Genomic DNA, 25141 nt, shown 5'->3' with positions numbered 1-25141 from the left:
ATTTTATGCTATTCCATCCCACAAGGTTCCTTTTGAAGATCAGCTGCCAATGATGTACGTTACAGCAAGTCTTCTTGGTTACTGTGGTAACCTAAGCACTATCAGGTGTTTACTGAAAAAATGTAACCTTCTCCCATATACACTAATCACTCACAAAATATGTGTTTTCTTACAGTCTGTTGCAAATCTGGGATCTTGGTTTTCTGGCTTTGACCTATTACCACCTATTTCTCTCTGCCTTATATATGTTGCACAGCTTTTGCCAAGCTTAAACATGTTTTCGAGCAAAAGGGTACTGCAATTCCAATTCTGTTATAACCATTTTATAGTTCTCTATGTTTTGAAACTAGACAGAAATATGTAGTCTTGAAAGTTTGTTTTTCAATATTTCAGCATATAGCCTATGTCACAATCACTCAATATATAGAATATAAAAAAAAATGGTGTCAGTATTCATAAAGTCAAAAAGGTGCTGAAGTAAGTAAGAGTGCTTTCTCCTGCCATCATATCATTTATGGTTGGCTAGGCCCTGTCATATAAACAGTTGTAAGAGATGTGCAAATAGCTTTAGTGTTCATGGTTGTAATTTACCATGCAATTTTATCATGTGTATACAACGTAACATACTCAGGAAAAATGAAAGAAAATAGCAGTTTTGTTAAGCTTTTTAAATCCCCAAATGGGCTACAAAACATTTTGCATTTTCTAAAGGTATACGAGCTGGTCAATAGCTGTGTTGTAATGGATTGCAGTTCCTTTTTTGTTTGACACTAACTTATTTGTATTTAACGGTTCAGTTACCTACTAACTATTTGTCTCAACAATTTTAGCGTCTGTCTGAGGTGTGGATAATGCGGAGCAAACAAAGCAGGAAGGCCATTCAGTTTACTTTATTAACCAACTATGATTCCAACAGATAGCCTTATATTGTTTTTGAATTACAACTCCTAACATCCTTAGTCTTTTATGTTGTGAGCTGTGATACATAAAACACCAGTTTTTTATGCTAACAGAAACGTGCATAATAAAATAGAAGATTATTTTGGAATTATATATACAGATATAGCAGTATAGTTGCCTTTTGGTTTTGCTCAGCAAATGTTAGCCCGCTGTGAACCACATTACTTTAACCTTTATAGTAACTCTGATTGGAAGGAAGTAGATAAAATATTTAATAGCATCGTCTTTGCCAATGTGATCACCCTCAATCACCCCTTTGGTCCAGTGAATTATTTCACTAAGGGCTTTAAAGGCTTAAAATGATGTACTTCATAAAGAAAAAAAAAATTAAAACATGATCAATTTGATTCCCACACATAACTCCCCCCATATTTCACTAGTACACAAAGTTGAAAAGTATTTGAGGGGAAGTTGTTTTTTTTATAGGGACCTGTTACATGATAATCTTTTTGTCTAAATGTGTATTCTTAATTTTTTTTTTTTTGAGTATTGCAATGGACATATATTAATATATATACATATACATAAATGTCATCTTGCCACCCCATCCCTCTGCAGACATGAACCAACCTTTCATCCTGGAATCATAGAGACATCTTTCCCTCTTCTGATGTGGCTAAACCCATGCTGCCTCTTCACACTGCACCCATTTCACAATCTTTTATTCTCTTTAACCCACACCTATTTCTCTTCTCATGTCACTGATTTTTTATTAGCGCTATTGCAAACAATGGAAACTCACTCAGTTACATGCTTAGAAACAATTACCAAACAAAAACAACATCTTAAGCCTCGTACACATGGTACGATTGTTGGCAGGCGCCTGTCTGTTGACAGACTGTTGTCCTAAAATCTTACTGTTAGTACTCTCCTTTTGACATTTGTTGTCCAATTTGTTGTCCAAATGTTGGATGACAGGCTAGTAAATTTTCAGTGGACAACAGTGTGATGTCAGATTTTCATATGGTCAGTACACAAATCCGTCACACAAAAGTCAAAAGTACAAACACGCATGCTCGGAATCAATGCTCACCAAACACGAAATTAGCAGAAGGGGCCCAAAGCATGGCGTCAAGAGCTGAAATTCCATATAGTACGTCACTACATTCATGTTTGTGGCACGACAATTGTGTAACGTTAGTATGCAAGACAAGTTCCTGGAACACGCCCTTAAGACAAAAATCAGATGCTCGGTTGTCCAACAATTGTACCGTGTGTATGAGGCTTAAATCCACAGACCAGGCACTCACTTCAACAGCAATAAAAGCATTCAATTGTTTATAAGGAAGCATAGTCCTTGACTCTTAATACCCTAGAACAGCAGCATCACACCAAATTCACATAGCTTTTTCCACTTTTTCTATTGCAGAATGAGGTCCTACTCAGCTGCCACCACTGTTTGATCCTCATACCTCAGCAACTAAAGCTCTTTCCTATGATTGAAGAACAGTATTCCCTCATTTGGAAAACTGACTCTCTGTTACCCTATTACAGTGAGTCGTAGGGTCAAATCTCTTAAAGACCCCCTACAACCACCTTACAGGGTCATACCACACACTGAGCAAAGTAGCAAACTGATCATCTGTGACTCATTTGCAGTGACCATTCCTCTCCCTATTTTTTCACTTTGTGTGGCAAGTGACATATGTATTGTGATCATTGCAACGTATGTTCTCTGTAAAGGGTTTTATAAGAAATTTGCATATGATGTCAAAACCCAATGTTAACCGGTTCCCAACCGGCCGCCGCAGTTATACTGCGGCAGAATCGCTCCCCTGGGCGAGCCACCGTAGCTGTACGTTAGCCCTTTAAGATGCTGTAAGAGGCACGAGCGGCCGCAACGTGTGCCCGGAGGCGATGCGAGTGCCCGGCGGGCGCGATGACCGCCGGGCACCCACGATCGCTCATGACAGAGCGAGAACCGGGATCTGTGTGTGTAAACACAAATCCCAGTTCCCTCAGGGGAGAGGAGACAGATCGTGTGTTCATAAAAAGTATGAACACCGATCTGTCTCCTCCCCTAGTCAGTCCCATCCCCCACAGTTAGAACACACCTAGGGAACATAGTTAACCCCTTGATCGCCCCCCTAGTGTTAACCCCTTCCCTGCCAGTGAAATTTATACAGTAATCAGTGCCTTTTTATAGCACTGATTGCTGTATAATTGTCAATGGTCCCAAAAATGTGTCAAAAAAAAAAATAAAAATGCCATAAATCTCTATAATTTTTGCGCAAACCATTCAATATACGCTTATTGCAATCCTTTTTATCAGAAAGATGTAGAAGAAAAAATATCGGCCTAAACTGAGGTAAAAATTAGTTTTTTTTTTAAAATTGGGATATTTATTATAGCAAAAAGTAAAAGATATTGTTTTTTTTTTCAAAATTGTCGCTTTTCTTTTGTTATTAGCGCAAAAAATAAAAACCGTAGAGGGGATCAAATACCACCAACAGAAAGCTCTATTTGTGGGAAAAAAAGGACGTCAATTTTGTTTGGGTACAGCGTTGCACAACCGTGCAATTGTCAGTTAAAGCGACGTAGTGCTGTAATGGAAAAAATGGCCTGGTCATTGAGCAGCCAATTCTTCCGGGGCTGAAGTGGTTAATGTGGTGTTGTAAAAGGCAGGCATAGAGAAGGATAATGGGTAAATACCCCAGGACAAAAATTGTATTTTTAGAGTTACATATGTGGCAAATCAAGGTTTATTGGGTCAGATCCAGGATTGCATGAATCAGTTTGTTACATTAAGTGTATGAAAAGCACAAATCTTAAAAGTAGGCTGTTACATTTGTGTTAACCCAATGTTCACAGAATCCTGAAATATTAGTTTATAGTCATCTCAGCTTTGTGGTCACTGTGTGTTCACTGTAGAGATCAACTGATTGTCTTGCACAGTGTGGTTGCAGCACAATGAATGCTTCTACTTGGTACCTGTACTGCTGCATCTGTCTGCACATACCATTATGAGGTAGGATTTGCACCCATTACCACCCTTTACTTTTACAGTCTAAAAAAAAGTAACATCTATGGTTAAATGCTTAGATCTAACATATGTCTGTTAATGCAGTGAATTATTAACCAATAACAAGATTGTTTTCTTACCGCTCTGTTTTTCTTGAGGCAACTTATAATAAGCACAACAATGTAATTTATTACTTGTTATCTTTAATTTTCAGTGCCCGGAAGCGCCCAATTCCTTACTATAGACCTAGCCCATCTTCCAGCTCCCTGAGCAGCTACTCCCACAGCCGTAGTCGAAGCAGGAGCTATGACAGTTACAGCAGCTATAGCCGTAGCCGGACTCGGAGTCGTTCTCCCAGCCACAGTCGAAGTCCCAGCTACAGAAGCAGTTCTGAGAGTGCTGGATTTTAAGCCTTGCGTATCAAATAAACCCTGCTAATAATCACACCTACTACATAAAGTAGAGTGGTAGTTCAAGAAAATCCAGTGAGTTGGAATGTGATATAGATCAATGTATGTACATATATAAATAAATATAAAGAAGATACACTATCTATAGCATTCATGATATCACACAGACATCTTTCTGTAAAATGAACAATGGTTCGATATAAATCACACTAAACTAGGCAGTCTCAAATGTAGTCAAAGCATTACATCTATAACATGAAGACTGTGCTGATTGTAGTTTTAGTCCAAATCAATGCCTCTAAGCACAGAAGCCATGGGCTTTGACTGTCTTGAAAGGAGTGGGTAAATAAATATGTATGAATGCATAAAAGACCTTTGTAAAGCTACATATTGAATACTAACAATGTAGCCATGCACTATGAAATTTACACCCCTCTCTTGGTTTCTTTATGCTATTGTTTTAATTAATTTATTGTGTATCTAGAAGATAGGTACCTGGCAAGGATATACGATACCAAAAGGGTGGGCAAGCAGAAGCGTCGGGATATCATAAACATTTCAAGTTTACTTTGTATCATTTAGTTTAAAATCTGTTATTAATTAAATGTTGGTGTAAAGATATTTGTGACCAAACAGTGTAAATGATAAAGATCAAATCTGGACTTCTAAATTAAATTAATTAAAGAGTTGTGGTATCTACATTATATAGGATGTTTTAAAAAGAACATGTTCTGCCTATGCAGTATAAAGCAACAGTTACACTATAATTCTAGCCCCTACAGCTGCTTATACATACCTACCCTTTTGTTTTATGCCTTTCTGTTTGCCCTGCGTAATCCCAAATCACACATTAGAACTTACTTAGGACAGAGGACTCTCTGTCCACCACCATATGCTTAAGTGGCCAACACCAAGAACCAGTGCTGTCACTTTGGAGGAAAAATACTGAGTCACATGCTCTGTGTCACTTGATTCCCCAAGCGAACATATCAGCAAAGGGAAGAAAGGTGCAGCACTTCCAGGGGCTGAAATTGATTTCACTGTGTTGCTTTCCCCTGCAAGGGCACAATACTAAATTTATCTGGCTTCTCAGCTGGCACTGTTAATAAAACCTCAGATTTCCATTGCACATGACCCCTATTACTGTACTTAGTTGGAAGTGGTACCAGTATGCAAACCTTATTGTGTTATTAGCAGTGACTGGCCCCATGCATTAATGTGAGCTGGTGAACTTTAAATGCCAGTTTTGTTTTTCACTCCTAGTCAAACAATAGCACAGGTACAAGTGGCAAACCTTGATATAATACAAATGGTTCTAGAAATCCGTAACTCAGTAATGTAATGCACTCTTCACTTAGATTTGCCACGTTTGCTAAAATATGGTTGTCTCGCATGGCATGACAAAACATCTCCATAGCAAAAGACATCCTGTATGCCTGCAGTCTTTATTTTCCACATGGATAGATTTTAACATGAATTTGGTCAATACCGTAGAACATTTTTTAACTAGGCATAATTACCTGTTCTTCTGAAGCCAAACAGACTAAACAGTTTTGCTGTGTTGTTTTGACTGAGACCGATCTCTTCCTATATTATTATCCTGAAGTAAATGTTACTTAATGCAGTGTTTCTCAACTCCAGTCCTCAAGGCGCACCAACAGGTCATGTTTTCAGGATTTCCACTATTTTGCACAGGTGATTTGATCAGGTTCACCACCTTAGTAATGACCACAGTCGTTTCATCTGAGAGAAATCCTGAAAACATGACCTGTTGGTGCGCCTTGAGGACTGGAGTTGAGAAACACTGACTTAATGAGATAAGAATGCATTGTGGGCAGAAGTCATGGTTTTAAATATTGTTGAGGTAAGTATACTTAAAATTGTTAAAAGGCTTGCAATCATGTAAACGACAATACCTATAACTTATGCTGTCTGCTAGGCTCATAGTTATTTCATTTGTCCAAAGTTGGTCACACACATTACAGTCTGAGTATACTTTCTCCTTTAAATCTACCAACAAATATGGAGTCCAAGGACTCACCTGACTGGGCATAAAATGAATTGTTTAGATAGGCCCTCTCACTGCATTATTGTTGGTAGATCTAGGGATGTATAAGGATTGTACACTTCGATTGTAACTTGTGTGGACCGATTTAGAGCTTTGCCATAGTTCTTCCACATTGAAACTCTAAACAGCACATTAAAAAAAAAAACATTTTGTGTAATGTGTCTTGGACAATTTCTCCTCGGTGCTACAAAATTTCAGTATGTTTCCAATTGAATCTTTGGATGAATGTTGTAAAAAGGATTGAATTTGAATAATGTGTAGAGCTATAACAGTGCAGTTTCTAATGAATTGACAACTGCACTTCAGCATTCAAATCACTATAGATGTTTATTTATGGCATTGCTATGATTAATTAAATTGTATCTCAGACAATATCCAGGGAAATATTAGCTGTCTATCTCAATAAGCAGTGTTGCCATTTTTAAAATAGTGTAATCGGTTTTAATTTAACTGACCTACAGCATCTGGGTGTTTCTGAAACCATTCTGCATTACCATCCATTCAGACTAGTTAGTGATGCATGTTGTCTTCTGTACATTTTATTTAAGGGTACATTTTATTTAAGTCCTTGGTCAGGTGATTTTTCTCTGACTTACTCGGCAAAAAAACCTCAATGCAGAGACCTGGCATAAAATGTTGGTATTGTCTGCAAAAAAAGGAGCTTATAGCCCGCATGTGAAGAGAGTTGGTGAGCAATAAAGGCGCAGGCATGTGTGTGTACATTGTATCTCATTCTACCAAGAGAACATGCCTTGGCTTATTACTGCTGGACAACCAACTGTTTTCCATCTGACTGAGGTTATCACTACTTCTCCAAAAGTTATTACACATTTTTTTTCTCTTCATAGCTTATAGACTAGCTCATGGTAGTAGTAGAAATTGTGGATTGTAAAAAGGTCTCATTTGGTCTACAGTATTCTCCTGCAAATATGGAATATTCTAAGGATAAAGTAAAGGTTAACGTGGCACTATACTCAGTCTTTTTTTTTTATTTAAAGAGGATCTCTAGTTTTACCCTTCTGTCTGGCGCACAGTTATTCAGGCTCCTCTCTTGCACTGAAATTGCCTACTCTGATTTCACTGAACACTGTGAGTTTCTCACATTGGAAGCTCTAACTAGTCAGATTAAGTCAAGCCCATATCTAAGCTGGGAGACATTCAGCATCATTGAGACCACTAGACCAGTGGTTCTCAACCTGGGGGTCGGGACCCCCTCGGGGGTCGAATGACGATTTGCCGGGAGTCACGGAATCCTGGGCTGTTCCTGAAGCCCACGCTGCTCTCCCAGCCTTTTCACGCCCGCCCAGCAGGGCTGTCCCTGGAGCCCATGGCTGCCCATTCAGTTCACGGCATGGCTGAGGGTCAGAAACTAGAGGTCAGCTGACTGGTGAGGAATGTGACGTGGGAGGGGCTGGAGGAGACCCTATCTCCTGATTTAGGCATAATTGTCACTGCTATGAGACACTACAAAGTCGGAGACACAGTGAAGCCAGAGACACTGTGAGTAACATCTGTGATTATAGTTGCCAATAAAAGTCCCCTCTACAGTTCTCAGATCAGCAGATGACCTTGAACAAGAGCACCTATGTTGGCTGATCAGAACTCCCCCCCAGCACTGCCACTGATCCCAACTCCCCGCCAGCACTGCCACTCATCCTATTCTCCCCACCTCCCCCACCAAGGATTAAGAGAAGGAATTAAAATAGAGAATACATGGAAGGGAGAGGAAAAGAGGGGGAGAAACAAAGAAAAAGGGAGAGAAAGAATAAGAGAAAGAACAAGAAAAATGGCTAGAGAGAGGGATGGGGGAAAAACAAGAAAATAGCATAGAGAGAGATAAAAGGGAAAGAAAGGAGAACAAAGAGAGAGAGTGGTACATCCTAAAATGTACCATAAGGGGTTTTAATACTGTACGAGTGGAAGGGACTCAGGGAGCGCTAAATGTCCATGGGTTAGGGGTGCAAATTACTTGTCTTGCCTTGGGTGCTGACTACCCACGCTACGAAAATAATTTTACTGTCAGGGGTCCCCACAACTTGGGAAATTTTATCAAGGGTTCGCGGCACTAGAGAGGTTGAGAACTACTGATCTAGACCAATGATGCTTGACCTTTTTGCAATCTAGGTACCCTTTAAAAATATGCATAATCTGAGACACCCCATTCTAAAATTTAAACTAAAGTAATAGGTTTACATAATGCAGCAGCGTCTACACATTTAGGACACCTAACATTCAAGGTTGTTTTAACAAAGCAATGTACCTTTGAATATTGGTACTGACTAGTATTCCAGTATTTCTCTTCTCCCTCAGTTTCTCTCCCTCATTCAACTAGCGTGACCCCAGTGCTGACGAAAATGGGCTAACAAGGATGCCCTAAGTTGATCAACATCCTCCTAATCACCCTGTGATGACATCAGTTGATAGAAAGCCGGTGGGTAGCATACAATGCCTACGGTTGTAATGCTGCACAATAAAAATCTGTGTCTTTGTATAGCAAAAAAAGGCAGGCTTAATCCGCTTGCTGACTTGCTTACAATTTTTGAATATTTGCCAAAGCACATATGGAAAACCCAAAAGGAGTTATGCAAATATTAAAATCCCTTCATGGCTGGGTGCTGATCTGAAGGAGTTGGCATTCTAGGAAGAATGCATGTTAACACCCACATGAGATACTGAGCCTCCAGTGAATCAAAGGGGAAAGTTAGGGACAGTCAGGCTGTAGAGGAAAGGGCTAGATCATCCTTTATCAACCAGGATGCTGGCAGGTTTTATGTAAAAATGTATTTAGTATGTTAATACATAACAGCTCTCAGCTTCATTTTTCAGAGCAACCTAAACACACCTACATTTGTAGAAACTCACCTTAGCCCCTTGATTACCACCCTATTTTAATCAAATTACTAGATTGGTAGGTGTGATGTGTCACTGGGGCTGAGTTGTGATATTTGGCTGAATATTCTGTTTAGTTGGACTTAAAACATGCTGCCTTTTATAGTAACATGCAATCATGCGCACAAAAGAGTTATTTTCACCAAGAATGCATTCATTTCAGCATTGATAATTGCCCTTTATGCAGTGCATGTACTGCATATAATGAATGTGTGTGCCATACATCAATCTTACCTTTCCTGCAAAAACCCTTTTTCAGTCTTGCAATACTGACAACAAACACTAAGGCCGCGTACACACGAGCGGACTTTTCGGCAACAAAAGTCCGACGGCCATTCCGGCGGACTATCGTCAGACTTTTGACGGACTTCCGACGGACTTTTGAACGAACAGACTTGCCTACACACGATCACACCAAAGTCCGACGGATTTGTACGTGATGGCGTACGACCGGACTAAAATAAGGAAGTTGATAGCCATTAGCCAATAGCTGCCCTAGCTTGGTTTTTCATCCGTCGGACTGGCCTACAGACGAGCGGATTTTTCGACCAGACTCGAGTCCGTCGGAAAGATTTGAAGCTTGTTTCAAATCTAAAGTCCGTCAGATTTTTGACTGGAAAAGTCCGCTGAAGGTCCGATGAAGCCCACACATGATCGGATTGTCCCCCGACTCGGTCCGTCAGACCAGTCCGGTCGAAAAGTCCGCTCGTGCGTAAGCTGCATAAGGAGACTTAATTAATTCTTGTTTTTATCAAACTCCAGAACCTCAAAATCATATGTGCTATACAGAGTATTGCATTACTTGCCCAGATCAGCAATGCCTTGCATTGAGTTGCAAACAGGCTTTTGGGCATATAGTAGGCCAAAATCAGATGTAGAACATTACGTTCTTAGTGAAACAGTGCTTTTAAACAAAACACAGACAGAAGAAAGCAATTATTGTGAGAGCCTAATGTTCTGTTTTTTCTTGAGTTCTTCTTTAAAGCAAACCTGTTTTCTCTTCATAGTTTCTAAACAGCAGGCACATAAAAGTGCCTATATGTATAGTTGTACCTCTTGTGGAGCCCTCCAGATAGGCTCAATCTCTGAAAAATGTAATTTGCAAATAGCAACTTATGCTTGACTCTGCTCCCTCCTGCCCCCTCATGGCTCACTACTAGTCCATCGATATGTTGGACAGGCTCATTGACAAATAGTGAGCCATGGGAAATAGGATGGGCATGCCCATGCAACTCAAATCCCTGCTGTATTTAAGTGACAACAGTTTAGGCCTTTAAAGTGAACACAGGATTTGGCTGTTTTAGGCTAGCTTTAAGGTTTTGATTTATCCAGAAAATTACATTATCAAAGGTTGTCAAAAAGTAATTTAACATAGCTTACAATTTTACTGAACAGAAGCTGCACCAGAGAGTATTCAATACAAATAATTTACCAGTAGAGGGTTACTTTCTAAACTGTAGAACCAACAATAAAAATTACAAGCAAATGCTGTATATCTATGCAAATAACACCCTTTACAAGGGTTATGGAATTAAAATTCATGAAGGTCTAGTCAGTAAGATTCTATTCCATCAGAGGTGCAAATCACATGTTTGTGTGATGATCCTTCACATCACAGTACCCCCTTTTACATCACAGGCCCTCCTTTAAAACATTGTCCTCAGTCCTCCATTCACATTACAACCCTACACTTTGCATCACAGCCCACCCTTTACATTACAGTCCTCCACCTTTACATCACAGCCCCCCTTTTATATCAGTGTCTTCATTCCCACAGTCTCATCACAGCCCAGCCTCAACATCAGTGTCCTCAGTCCTCCCTTCACATCACAGCCCCCCCTTTCCATCACAGCCCCCCTTTACATCACAATTCCCCTTTTACATCAGGTTCCCTATTGGCCTCTTCACATCTGAGCTCCCCTTTACATTAGTGTCCTCATTTTTTCCTTTACATCACAGCCCAACCCTTTACATCACAGTCTCCCCACTTACATCAGTGTCCTCAGTCCCCATATTACAACCCCACTTTCCATCACAGGTCTCCCTTCTTTCACAGACCTACCTTACACTGCTGGGCAGAGGGCAGGAGGTGCAGCAGATCTGGACAGGGTCGGGAGCTGCCCAACTTGAAAAGTTGGGCAGCTGCCACGCTCCATCGAAACCTGCTGGGCCTCCTGCCTTGTGCCCTGCTATGAGGATGACAGAGGTGGCTGCTGAGGGGTGGTGGAGGACTCAGAGGAGGACACCCAGGCTGCCGTGGCAGTCCAAATAGATCTGGACCATTTAGTAATGACTGCCCTATACAAACTAGACAAGGAATATACATTAAAACTTTGTTCCATAGACTCAATGAATATTCTTCTGCACAGATCCATCATTTTATATACTAACAAATTTAATAGAGTTTAGTAATCCTTTTTATTACCTCTACCATTAACGTATGTTTACAACGTATAATATGACTATAACTGTAATGAAAGTACCCCTTACTTAATTTATACCATGTAGAGCTAGTGGGTCAAAATTCATGAAGTCACTCCCTGGTTATCATATATTTATTATTATTAATATTGTTGGTATTTATTTTGTATTTATTTATATTAAAATGTATTATGGAGTTATGAACAATTTTTGACCAGCTCAAGGCTTTGTGGATATGTTAAAATGAATAATGAAAAAAATAAGGATAACTGACTTAATTTAAGAAGGAATTAAGGAACGCGGTTACAGAACTTTGTGTTGAATTCTTCCTTTTAAGATTAATTTATATCTATCTTGGAGCCGAGATGAACAAAAAAGACACTCCTAAATGCACTTACCGATTCATCACCAATGCTGCTTACCTTCTATACCTGGGAAGTGTGCACAAATCATTTCCTCTACCTAGCAACATGCACAATGGAAGAGAAAAGACATACAGTATAATAGAAGTCAAAATTGACATTTTTTTCTGGTCTAAATGAATATGCCACTAAGAAGAATTCAAATAAAACAAACATCTTTTTTTTATTGATGCTATTATAAAGCTGCAATACAGATACATACTATTTAAAAAAAACTTTAACACATAACTTATGTTTAATTCTGTTGTGTTAGATGTATATATAAAATATATATTTGTTGTATAGTTTCTCAAAGATAAATTAAGTTCAATACATGGGTTGTCTTCTAACTGTCGACTGATGTCAGTTTTACCTTTTATACTCAAAAAATAATGGGGAAAATTACAGATCGCCCTTTTAATGATGTATTTGCTTCTTGTAGAACATAGTTTCCTCTTGCAGTATACTAACTTTAATCCATTTGATGACAGTAATGTGACTGGAATATGTATGTAGGCTGATGTTAACTTACAAATTAATGATAACACACAATACATAATATCATACTGATGAGCCCTCTTATCTATACTTGTATATGTTGCATTTTTATTGCATTGTAAATGCAGTTTAAATCTGCATATAACAGATGGCCATTATTAAATATCTCTGATTGAAATGTATTGTTTAAATTATTTGGAGTTATCTACCTTGTATTTGGTAACTGTCATAAAGTCCCAAAAGGTCTGAATGTGATGTGATTTTGGCATTCTCCATAAACTCCTCTATGTTTTAATATATAAGACTATTGGTTTTATTTCAACTTCATAATTAGATTTCTTCTGCTGCTAAGGAGATTGACCACAACAAACACTATCCAGAGTGCACTATGGCTTACAGACCTTGCCTGGTTCCAATAGATTATGATCATCAAACAAATGGGTCTACAAAGGTGCTTGCAAAGGAGTGGTAGGTTTATTTAAATAAGCAGCTAGTACTCAGAAACAGACATGAATGACCACCTTAGCAGGTTTTGCCAAGTGCTTACTCATGAGGCCAATGGTTTATTTATTTACTTATTTATTTTTGCTTTTTAATATATGATGGCTTATTATGAGTTTACACATTTTCTTTGTATTGGTAAAATAAAGCTAATCAGTACAAGGCCTATTATTTAACAAAGACTAACTGACAATAAGCAAGTGGAATTCTAGGCTCCTTTTCACATTTTTCTGCCTTTTTAAGCTCTTCTGTTAAAACTAATTTATACAGAGTACTTCACTCCTGTCCTTTCTAGTCCGTCCTGCTCTGCTCAGACAGGTCATATGGAGTTTGAATCAAAGAGAGACTAGAGGCAAACAGCTTCTGCTGAGTTCTCAATTTAGAAAACCCACTATTCTGTGAAACAAGTGTAAAATGGAAAATCTGCGCTGCCCTAAACCTTGACGTTGATTAATATGTCAAAATCATGAATAAATAAATAATATTTGACATGCAAAAAAACGGAAAATTATATATAGCTGTGTATTGAGGTGCTGCAACTTAAAAAAGCCTGAATATTCAGCTCATAAATTTGTGGGAAGGAATCAAATTGCGCAACCAAATACAATAAAAAATAATACAGATTAGACTGTGTATTTGTTCAAGTTCATATGGTGCTTCAATAAAAATTCATGATGTAAAACACTCAGGATGTGGCTTGAACTTTTGTTCGGTGTTTGTGATAAGGGTGGCCGCTTACCGGATAAGATGGATCTCAAATGATAGGGATCAAACTTGCTCAGCAATGGGAAATTCAGCCTGTGGATAATTCTCCTAGGGCTCCTCCAGAGCCGGTATACCTCCCGATACAGTGAACTGTTGTTCTCATGTGATATTCTTTACAATGGCACTGGCAAATCCTTCTGTATAGTCTTCCACTTTGGGATATATTTACCAGGTAAAAAGAAGAAAAGGCTTCATGGTCCAGTATCTTCATTTAAAGGATTTATTACAAGCTTAAAAAAAACTGTCATCCAAAAACAATAAAAAGATTTCAAACAGCCGTGGCTCAAGCCAGGCTTTTTGCCAAGCCAGTAGCTACTGATCAAGGATGCATGCACTGTCCTGTCACCATTTGAGGAGGCCACAAGGATGGTATGCAGCAACAATGCATGCATCAGTGACACTGTCCCTCTAGTCTTCCTGTTGAAGCACACACTTCGTGGAATAATGGATAGGGCACTTGAGGCAGAACAGCGGGAGGAATAGGAGGACTTCCTTACCTCTCAAGGTCCCCTTTATCCAGATAGCATTCCTGTGGGCCCACCAAACACACAGGAAGAAGAGGAGGATTGTGTCAGCATGGACGTGGAGGATAACACTCAGCAGCAGTCTTCAAGGGATGTTTTTCAGTCCCCAGAAACCCAAGGAGTTGTACGTGGCCGGGAGGAGGTTGTTACGGATCATGTGATCCTTAGTGACCCAGAGGACTCAGAATCGAATGCCTCTGCAAACTTACGCTGCATGGCCTCCCTGATTCTGCAAAGTCTGCGAAAGGACCCTAGGATTCGTAGTATCAAGGAGAGAGATCATTATTGGCTGGCAACCCTTCTTGATCCACGTTACAAGGGTAAGGTTGCAGAACTCATCCTGCCTTCGCAGACAGAGCAGAGGATGAAACATCTTCAGGAGGAAAGGTTGAAAAAAGGTTTGTGTAATGCATTTCCAGACCCTGGGAGGTTACAATTTCCTGGTGCTGGACAACGTGTTGCTGAGGCTTTGTTCAGTCAGAAGAAGAGCGGTGGAGAAGGTGGCCGGCTGACCGATGCCTTTAAATAATTTTTCAGTCCTCAGCACCAAGGTCTGATCGGTTCAAGCAACCATTGCCAGCATCTGCATTACATGGTGCAGGAATATCTAGTGGCAAGAGCAGACTTGGAGACCTTTCCAACAGAGAATCCACTGGGTTACTGGGTCTTGAGGATGGACCACTGGCCAGAACTTGCTCAATATGCAATTGAGCTACTGGCCTGTCCTAAATCCAGCGTTCTTTCTGAATGCACATTCTATCATCTGTTACAAACCTGCTGGAGGGTAATAGATGATGGAGTGCGCCTGTCCACAGACACCATTGATAGGCTTACATTCATAAAAATGAATGGATCTTGGATCAGCAGCTATCAAGCACCTGATGCTGATGTAACTGATTGAATTTTCTATGGATGTGGGATCCCTTGAAGGCTGACTATCCTATTCCTCCTCAAGCTTGATGATGCTAGCTTCCAACAATATTTTTGGTTTAGGGCACCATCACCACTACCCAAGGCCCAATTTTTCTGCCCCTGTTTAACAGGGGCATGTAATTACAATTTTTTGCTGTAGTATTTCACAGCAGGGCCAGTTCCTGTGCACACCAAGAGTAATTCCCTGTACACACGATAGGATTTTCCAATGGAAAATGTGTGATAGGACCTTGTTGTCAGAAATTCCGACCGTGTGTAGGCTCCATCACACATTTTCCATAGGAATATCCGACACACAAAGTTTGAGAGCTTGCTATAAAATTTTCCGACAACAGAATCCGTTGTCGGAAATTTAGATCGTGTGTACACAAATCCGACACATAAAGTGCCACGCATGCTCAGAATAAATTAAGAGACGAAAGCTATTGGTTACTGCCCCGTTTATAGTCCCGATGTACATGTTTTACGTCACTGTATAGTATAAATACTGCTGTTCAGAGTATATAGTGCCTGGGGGACCCCCACGCAAATTTATTTTTAAAATTTGGGTGCGGGGTTCCCCTTAAAATCCATACCAGACCCAAAGGGCCTGGTAATGGACTGGGGGGGCAATCCATGCCGGTTTTTAAATGATTTTCATCTATATTGCCAGTACCCAACAATATATTACAGCCTCAAGCAGTTTTAAATTACTTTTTTTCCTTTAGAAATGTAATTTTGCTGTGGTATTGTTCTAAACACAGGAAAACTGTGCCACTTTACAGGCATACTATAGACACCCCCAGGCGTGATATTCAAAGGAATATTTCATTTTTATTATTTCACTTTAAGCATTATTAAAATCACTGCTCCCGAAAAAAACAACAGTTTTTAAAACTTATTTTGTATTGATACATGTCCCCTGGGGCAGGACCTGGGTCCCCAAACCCTTTTTATGGCAATAACTTGCATATAAGCCTTTAAAATTAGCACTTTTGATTTTTCACATTCGTGTCCCATAGACTTTAACGGTGTTCATGTGTTCGAAAAAAATTTTGCCTGTTCGCATGTCCTGCTGCGAACCGAACCGGGGGGTGTTCGGCTCATCCCTGCTCCTCAGTAAGGATGTGCTGGAACTGGAAAGAGTCCAGAGAAGGGCAACAAAACTAATAAAGGGTCTGGAGGACATTAGTTATGAGGAAAAGTTACGAGCACTGAACCTGTTCTCTCTGGAGCAGAGACGCTTGAGAGGGGATATGATTTCAATGTACAAATACCGTACTGGTGACCCCACAATAGGGATAAAACTTTTCTGCATAAGGGAATTTAATAAAACATGTGGCCATTTACTAAAATTAGAAAAAAGAGGTTTACCTTAAACTGCCTAGAGGGTTCTTTACTGTAATGCCCCGTACACACGATCGGATTTTCTGACGGAAAATGTTTGATGGGAGCTTGTTGTCGGAAATTCCGACCGTGTGTAGGCTCCATCAGACATTTTCCATCGGAATTTCCGTCACACATTTGAGATCTGGATCTGTTGTCGTAAATTCCGATCGTGTGTACACAATTCCGATGCAGCTGCAAGTTCCACACATGCTCGGAATCAAGCAGAAGAGCTGCACTGGCTATTGGACTTCCTTCTTCTCAGCTCGTCGTACATGTTGTACGTCATCGCGTTCTTGACGTTTGGAATTTCCGACAAGATTTGTGTGACCGTGTGTATGCAAGACAAGTTTGAGCCAACATCCGTCTGAAAAAATCCATGGATTTTGTTGTCAGAATGTCCGATTGTGTGTACGGGGCATAAGAGCGGTTAGGATGTGGAATTCCTTTCCACAGGCAGTGGTTTCAGTGGGGAGCACCGATAATTTAAAAAAACAGATAAGCACCTGAACGACCTCAACATACAGGGATATACAATGTAATACTGACATAAAATCACACACATGGGTTGAACTTGATGGACTTGTGTATTTTTTCAACCTCGCCTACTATGTAACTACACTGTGTATATATAAATATATGTGTATATATATATATATATATATATATATATATATATGTCAAAAAAGATGCAATTTACCGTGTATCCTCACAGGGTGACACTGTGGATATACTAATAAAAGTATGCCAACATCCGATATTGTATGAGAAAGACTAGAAATTACAAAGATGGACTTTAAAGGCACACATGTTGGAATAAAAGTTTGGATTTTAATTGCATAAAGTTAAAAAAGCTTATGTACAACACATAAAAGAAATCACACATCATAAAAATGATGACATAGAATATTTGACCCTGGGGACTCAAATAACACCTCCAATTATAATGTTTAAAACTAGAGAGTCATAGGTATAATAAAGTACAAACAGTAGCACTATCCACAAGAAGTAAAGTGCATGGAGTGGTTGAGTCACAGTTAGGGGTCACAAGGAGATTTTCGCTCTACATGTTGCGAGCACATTTGAGCTTCTTCAGGAGCTTACAGATCTAATAAACATGTAAAAAACATCACATGAGTATCTATATATATATATATATATATATATATATATATATAAAACATGCTATCCAGTATAAGAAACAATGTAAACAGAAGAATGGTCATTTCAATGGGATCTAGCAGGGAAGAAAGCCCAAGTCTTGTGACCACTGGGGGAAAAGGAGCAGAGGCCTCCCATGGGGGCACAGCTATATGTTAGAATAAGTTGAAAAGGAGTTCCCTGCACAATGTATAAGACTTTACAGAATATTCATAGAATTACATACTTACATATTATGTAGATTTGTAAGATAATAAATTGTGGGGGTCATGTATGAATGAATTCAGACAGGTAATCCCCACTATTGAGATAATAGTAAAATTCTATAAAAATAAAAAATGATAAGGAAAAAATAATAGTGGAAGATATATTTTGATAATAACTTTACTAATTTATATTTACCCATGTGATATCTAAAAACTATATATATATATTGTATGCATGCCACAGAGATGGCCAATTAAAAAACAATATAATTGAACATATAATGTGTAACGAGAAATAATAATAAAGGGCTTACCAGTAGCTGAAATGGCCTATAAAAAGCGATGGTTGGTAACCAAAGACATCGGGAATTGGTTTATGTAAACGCCAAAGGGGAAGAGAGTAATTTGCCACCACTGTCTAAGCTAACCATTAACGCTGCACCATTAATCAATAGGGCAAGCTGTCCAATAGTTGATGATGAGCTCAGACAGGTGCTGCCTATTAAATAAGAAGCAGAGGTGACAAATGGAAAATGCAATGAGTGGACAAGATAAAAAAGTGCCATAGCAGCACAGCCAGATACTTAATAATTAGCGTCCAATAACACCAGACAAGATTTTACCTTATGTTCACAGATAGCATATATGGAGAGAGACCAAAACATGCGTGTAATCCCCGATGGAGACACTGGCCTAAATGAACAGTCTGGAGGCAGCCGTTTATAGCTGCGCCCCAGTCGGAAATACATTATCTCCAGGCGGAAATGGCGATGACCGGCATAGTCACAAGCTGCCGCACATGCGCCACAAACTGCCGCTGATTGTGGCGGAAAGTGGCCAATGAGGCTGCAGCAGAGGCGGGGCCAGGAGAGAGCAGGGACCTCGTGTGATGACGTGAGAAGTCACGTCACTCCAAGGGAGCGACAATGGTAAGAGACCGCCTGAATCTGCCGCGCACACGTCGGAACGACCAGTGCAGCAGACAGGGAGGGGGTGGACCAAACAGAGGCCGATGCACAGCCAAAGGCCCCACCAATCGCTGTGCACCCAGTCAAAAAAAACAACTGGGAGGGCGGCGCTATGTGGACACATGGGAGAAAGGAGAGCCCAAATTTCACCCCAGGGTCACAAAGACAGGTCAGCACCAAGCAGACAACCCAAAGCAAATGACCATAGTAAAGAAAAGTGTATATATAGACTACCATAGATGTAAATTGAACATCCATATATAGCCATACACATATAGGGGTAAAATAACTTTGTATCAATAATCCATAACCCTAAACAGTCATAAAAGGCTGGTTGCATTTAATCTAAACAAGCAAACAATTTTCTCAATTAGTAGAATTTAAAACACAGTTATAGAGCAGGATTTTATAAGAAGTTGAAACAATAAACATAAGAGCAATCAAACTCAACTAAATGGGCACTAGATAGAGACCAGTTGTGACACTATCAAAGGGAAATCCCCTAAAAATGAGTTGAGTGGATAATGACAACACACAATGAGATTGGCATAATTCTATTGGGACTAATAGGCATAATCATAGTGTGTTAAAAGGGAACAATATATCAGGCAGAGCGGCAGACTATAAGAAAGGTTTGTATGATTGTGTTTCATTGAGACCAGGCAAGTGTATAGCATTTAAACGTTCAGTACAGAGGGTTTCTTTCTGGAGGATCACTTTATCCCACTCTCCCCCTCTGGGGTCCCCAGGGATGATGGCCAGAACACAGAACAAGACAGAGGAAGTGTTGAATCTGTGAAAGAGTTCAAGGTGTTGACTGACCGGGGTCAGCATTTTCCCATTACCAGATGTATAGATGTGATCACTCTGTCTCAGTTGTCTGGTCGTCTTCCCCACATAGAAAGCTCCACACTTACAATTCATCAGATACACCACCCCCTGTGTATCACAGGCTGCAGAAAATTTAGGGTAGAAGATTTCCTCATTAGGGAGTTACAATTTGTGACCCGGCAGAACCCATGGTCAGAACGCGCAGTGGCCACAGCGCGAAGTGCCCATTGGCAGTGTGGGGCCAAGTAATGGATCCTTGGTATAGTGACCAATATATTTACTGAGGATTGGATCCCCCTGTAGTAAGTGCCAGTGATTGGCCATAATATTCCTGATTTCAACATGGTGGGATGAAAACCTAGTAAAGAATTTTACCGTTGGATTGGTAGTGGGGATTTTTTCACTTGAAAAGTAATTCATTATGTGTTTGCCGGGCAGCCTTATTATAAGCCTGGCGTAATAAAGTTTTACTGTATCCTCTAGATAGCAGTCGTCCCTGTAGAAGTTTAGCCTGTCTTTGAAAGTCAGCCATGTGCGTGCAATTGCGCCGCAATCTAATATATTGGGTGTAGGGTATACTGCATATCAAGGCTGGTGGATGTGCGCTTGCCACATGTAAAAGCATATTCCCCATGGTGGTTTTGCGGAAAAGATCAGTAGCTAGAGAGTTGTCTTTGTCTTTAAAAATGGTAAGATCCAGAAAAGTTGTTTTCTGTTTATCACAATTGTATGTAAATTTGAGGTTGAATTGATTTTGGTTTAGTGATTGAATGAATTTATCCAGTGCATCCTTAGTGCTGGTCCAAACGATGAAAACATTGTTGATGTAATGCATCCAGCAAAGGATATGGTTAGTAAAATTTAATAGAGAGTCACTGGAAAATAAATGGCGCTCCCACCCCCCAGATACAGGTTGGCATAGGCCGGCGCACAACAAGTGCCCATGGTCACGTCCTGTATCTGGAGGTAGTGGGAGTCCTTGAAACTGAACCAATTGTGAGTAAGTATGAACCAGAGAAGTTTAAAATAAATTCATTGAATTTCCACCAATGGTGGTGCTCTTCATATAGGAAGGTACAGATTGTCCTGACACCCTGCTCGTGAGGGATGCTGGAGTATAATGCCTCCACATGCAAGGTCACGAGCAAGGCGTCAGGAGAAATGACCATTCCTTCAATTTGTTTAAGGAGGTCTAGCCTATCCTTTGTATACAATGGTAATGATATGACATGCGGCATAAGCACTGAATCCACCAGTTTACTGGCATTCTCCGTGAGGGATCCGATACCTGAAATTATCGGTCTACCAATTCGCGACAAAGAGTTCTTATGCACTTTGGGTAGCGCATAGAATATCGCCTCCCTGAGAGACCGAACATTCAGGTAATCATACATATCTTGATCAATGAGTCCCTGGGAATGAGCTTCATTGATAATCTGTAAAAATTAATTTTTGAACATCAAAGTGCGAGATTTAGGTTTCCGCCGATACCATTGAGGATTAGATAGAATTTTGAAGCACATGGCTTCATAATTGCTTCTAGTCACTAGAACAATATTACCGCCCTTATCTGCAACTTTGACTACTAGATCAGGGTGGTTTGATAATTTCAAAATAGTCTGTCGCTGTGTCTGAGTTAAATGGTTTTCTCTAGAGGTGACGACAAGTCGTTTGATGTCACTAACCACGTTACATAGAAACGCCCAAGCTTGGGAATTAGTGGTAAGATCTGGGAATTTTTTTTATTTTAATTTAAATGTATTGAGGGGAGGTGCTGATGTAGCCCCTACTGCAATGTTAGGGACCTCCAAGTCTGTGGTTGTATCTGAGATATCTGTGTTCTCATGGCTTTTTTTTTGGGTGGAATGTGGACGTGAGTAGCGTGCACGTCCGGGGGGAGAGGCCTGTCACAGCACCTGTACGAGCCCATGGAGGAGAGTCCCGTGACCAGCCGAGATCTGAGTGGAGCCGCGGCGGAGGAATGCAGGATGGGGCGCCTGTGTGGCAGCGACAGCCGCTGGTAGCACCACGGCATAGTCCCTGTCACGGACCTGGCCGGAGCAGAGGCTGTTGGAGAGGACTGTATGCAAGCCTGTTGCCCACCGATTATGGGCCCTAGCATTTGAGGTGAATGAGAAATCCAGTCTGAACTGTATTAATCGGACTCAGTCATGTATATATTGTATGGGGACTCCTTACTGTAGATTTGTGTCCCTGAAGAGGGAGGGGGGGTTCCTCCAGCAGCCCCCTGCTGATAAGACTGATTCATTCTGTTGGGACACATCCTGTGAGGAGATGCTGGTGTTATCAACATGTGTTTATGTTAATTGAGAGAGCTGATCACATTAGCCACCAGCACTGGCTAATAGACGAATGGTCTAGGCTGAGGAGGGGGGAGATTGTTGTTTGTATTGTTAATTGTATTAATGTGTGAAGCTCGGTGCCCACAAGACTGTCATCTGTTCTGGGTACATTTTGTAGTAAATTAGCTCATGTTAATTAGGTTAGCTTTGAGTCATCCCTGCTGTATAAAGGTCTGTGAGATCTCAAAATAAAGGTAGTTCTGATGTACTCCAAGACTGGTGTTGTCTAGTTCTTGGGGTTCCTATAGCCAGATCCATTGGACTCGTGTTCCAGAACTTAGGAAGCGGTATATGACGGAAGCACTCAAGCGGAGTGTGGGGCGTTCCGTGACATTGGTGGCAAGCAGCGGGAAAGCTTCCTGAAGTCTGAAGTCTGGGACATCCAAACCTCCAGCTGGATCCAAGATCAGCATAGCAGACTTCGGTCACCCCAGCGGAGATATGGACCTGGCATCAGAATTCCCGGGGCTGCTGCGGATCATCCTTTCAACGTACACCAGGACTGTGTCTGAGGATGAATACCTGGAGCTCAGGCAGCTGATTCGGGTGGAGCTCTGGATTGCAGCCCTCCGTCTCGCTGGTATAAAACAGGGCAAGTGCTTTCCAACCCAAGAGCAACGAGCCAGTGACCAACGGGCATTGCGGATGGCATTCCTGGGAGAGCAGCCCCAGGAGCAATGGGTGACTGAGTTGGAGAGGTTGGTCCAGCAGGAGATAGAGCTGGACAATCGTTATCGGGCTCTGCAATGGCACGCAGAGGAGGGATATTTAGGGGAGACAACAGAATGCTCTCCGGAGGGATATGACTTTGGCGGCCCTGGATTGCTGTGGGAGAACCTTACAGATCTTTTTATGTTTGGCGATGAGGGGGAACCTGACCTTGAGGACATGAGGGACTATAGAGAGTCTATGCTCGGTCTTGCAGGAGTCTCAGAGCTCAAACCTGATCTGGACCATTTGCTAAGGAAGGAACAGCATCTGGAAAGGGCATACAGGAAACTGCTAGAACAAGTTCAGCAGCATGCCAGAGAATCGGCAGTGGAAAATCCGGAGATTGCCGTCCCCAAACCTGAAGTGCTGACAACAGGGCAGAGCTCTGCTAACCTCTGTCCAGAAATGATAACATCTTCTGGGTTCCATGGACAGGAGATGGTGAACCTCTATTCCCAGACATCAGTTGCAGAGACATGGGATTTGATAGACTTTTCTGCTGAGGAAGAACAACCTGATGAGCCTCCAGCAGAAGAGCTGCTATCATTGCCAAAGTTCACTGTGTTCTGCCCAGCACCAACAGTGGCTTCGGCCTTCCTGAGAGAAGAGGTAGTCGGCCTTTCTCCCACAACACTGACAGGGACATGTGATTTTCTGCCAGCAGCATCTATGGAGTTAAAACAAACTTCTCCAGCTGAAGATCTGGTAACTGAACAGAGGGTCCAAGACCTCTGTCCCACACTTTTACCAATTCCAGAGACTGGGGATTTAATAGACGTTTCTGTAGAGGAGGAACCACCTGGCAAACCCCCAGCAGAAGTGCTGGCAACCGGACAGAGGGTCCAAGACCTCTGCCCCACACCTGCAGCAATTGTGGAGGCCCAAGGTGAGGAGGTGGCAGTCTATCGCGAGCTGCAGATCAGGATCCAAGGAGAGAATGCAGTCATCACCTCACAACTGCAGCTTGATCTGGTGTTGGTTGATGGGGCTTCAGTCCCCACCTGTATACCCCAGGGATGCTGGGCAGTCGGCCCAGATCCCCAACAGCAGGATGGAGTGAGCCCAGTCCCCCTGTCTTCTCTCCAGTGGCAGAAAGGATTCCAGGGAGAAGGGCCAGTCCGGGCCTCTCCCCAGCGGCAGATATGTTCTCTGAGAGAGGCAGAGGATGGCTGGGTGAGTAATACACTGTTTGGAATAATTTGTTTGGGGTACTGTGTGGGTACAGGCAGTAGAGGACTGGAACTATGGACTAACTTCGGAGTCAACCCGTCTGGGGTCTCCTCCTGTGTTAGTCTCCTGCCGAAAGGGGAGAAATGTCACGGACTTGGCCGGAGCAGAGGCTGTTGGAGAGGACTGTATGCAAGCCTGTTGCCCACCGATTATGGGCCCTAGCATTTGAGGTGAATGAGAAATCCAGTCTGAACTGTATTAATCGGACTCAGTCATGTATATATTGTATGGGGACTCCTTACTGTAGATTTGTGTCCCTGAAGAGGGAGGGGGGGTTCCTCCAGCAGCCCCCTGCTGATAAGACTGATTCATTCTGTTGGGACACATCCTGTGAGGAGATGCTGGTGTTATCAACATGTGTTTATGTTAATTGAGAGAGCTGATCACATTAGCCACCAGCACTGGCTAATAGACGAATGGTCTAGGCTGAGGAGGGGGGAGATTGTTGTTTGTATTGTTAATTGTATTAATGTGTGAAGCTCGGTGCCCACAAGACTGTCATCTGTTCTGGGTACATTTTGTAGTAAATTAGCTCATGTTAATTAGGTTAGCTTTGAGTCATCCCTGCTGTATAAAGGTCTGTGAGATCTCAAAATAAAGGTAGTTCTGATGTACTCCAAGACTGGTGTTGTCTAGTTCTTGGGGTTCCTATAGCCAGATCCATTGGACTCGTGTTCCAGAACTTAGGAAGCGGTATATGACGGAAGCACTCAAGCGGAGTGTGGGGCGTTCCGTGACATTGGTGGCAAGCAGCGGGAAAGCTTCCTGAAGTCTGAAGTCTGGGACATCCAAACCTCCAGCTGGATCCAAGATCAGCATAGCAGACTTCAGTCACCCCAGCGGAGATATGGACCTGGCATCAGAATTCCCGGGGCTGCTGCGGATCATCCTTTCAACGTACACCAGGACTGTGTCTGAGGATGAATACCTGGAGCTCAGGCAGCTGATTCGGGTGGAGCTCTGGATTGCAGCCC

General features: G+C 41.4%; 1 protein-coding gene across 1 annotated transcript in view; it reads left to right on the top strand.

The window, feature by feature from the left end:
- SRRM3 (serine/arginine repetitive matrix 3) overlaps positions 1-13701 on the top strand; it is a 643608-nt gene extending 629907 nt beyond the window's left edge. The window contains exons 15-16 of the mRNA XM_073615202.1: positions 4137-4407; positions 12048-13701. Coding sequence (XP_073471303.1) covers positions 4137-4332 — 196 coding nt within the window. The 3' untranslated portion in view covers positions 4333-4407; positions 12048-13701. The remainder of the gene's footprint in view (positions 1-4136; positions 4408-12047) is intronic.
- Positions 13702-25141: the final 11440 nt, after the last annotated feature.

This window comes from Aquarana catesbeiana, linkage group LG02 (genome assembly GCF_042186555.1).
Source record: "Aquarana catesbeiana isolate 2022-GZ linkage group LG02, ASM4218655v1, whole genome shotgun sequence".
Classification (NCBI taxonomy): domain Eukaryota; kingdom Metazoa; phylum Chordata; class Amphibia; order Anura; family Ranidae; genus Aquarana; species Aquarana catesbeiana.
The sequence above is the reverse complement of the archived record's forward strand: the minus strand, read 5'-3'. Positions and strand labels throughout refer to the sequence as shown.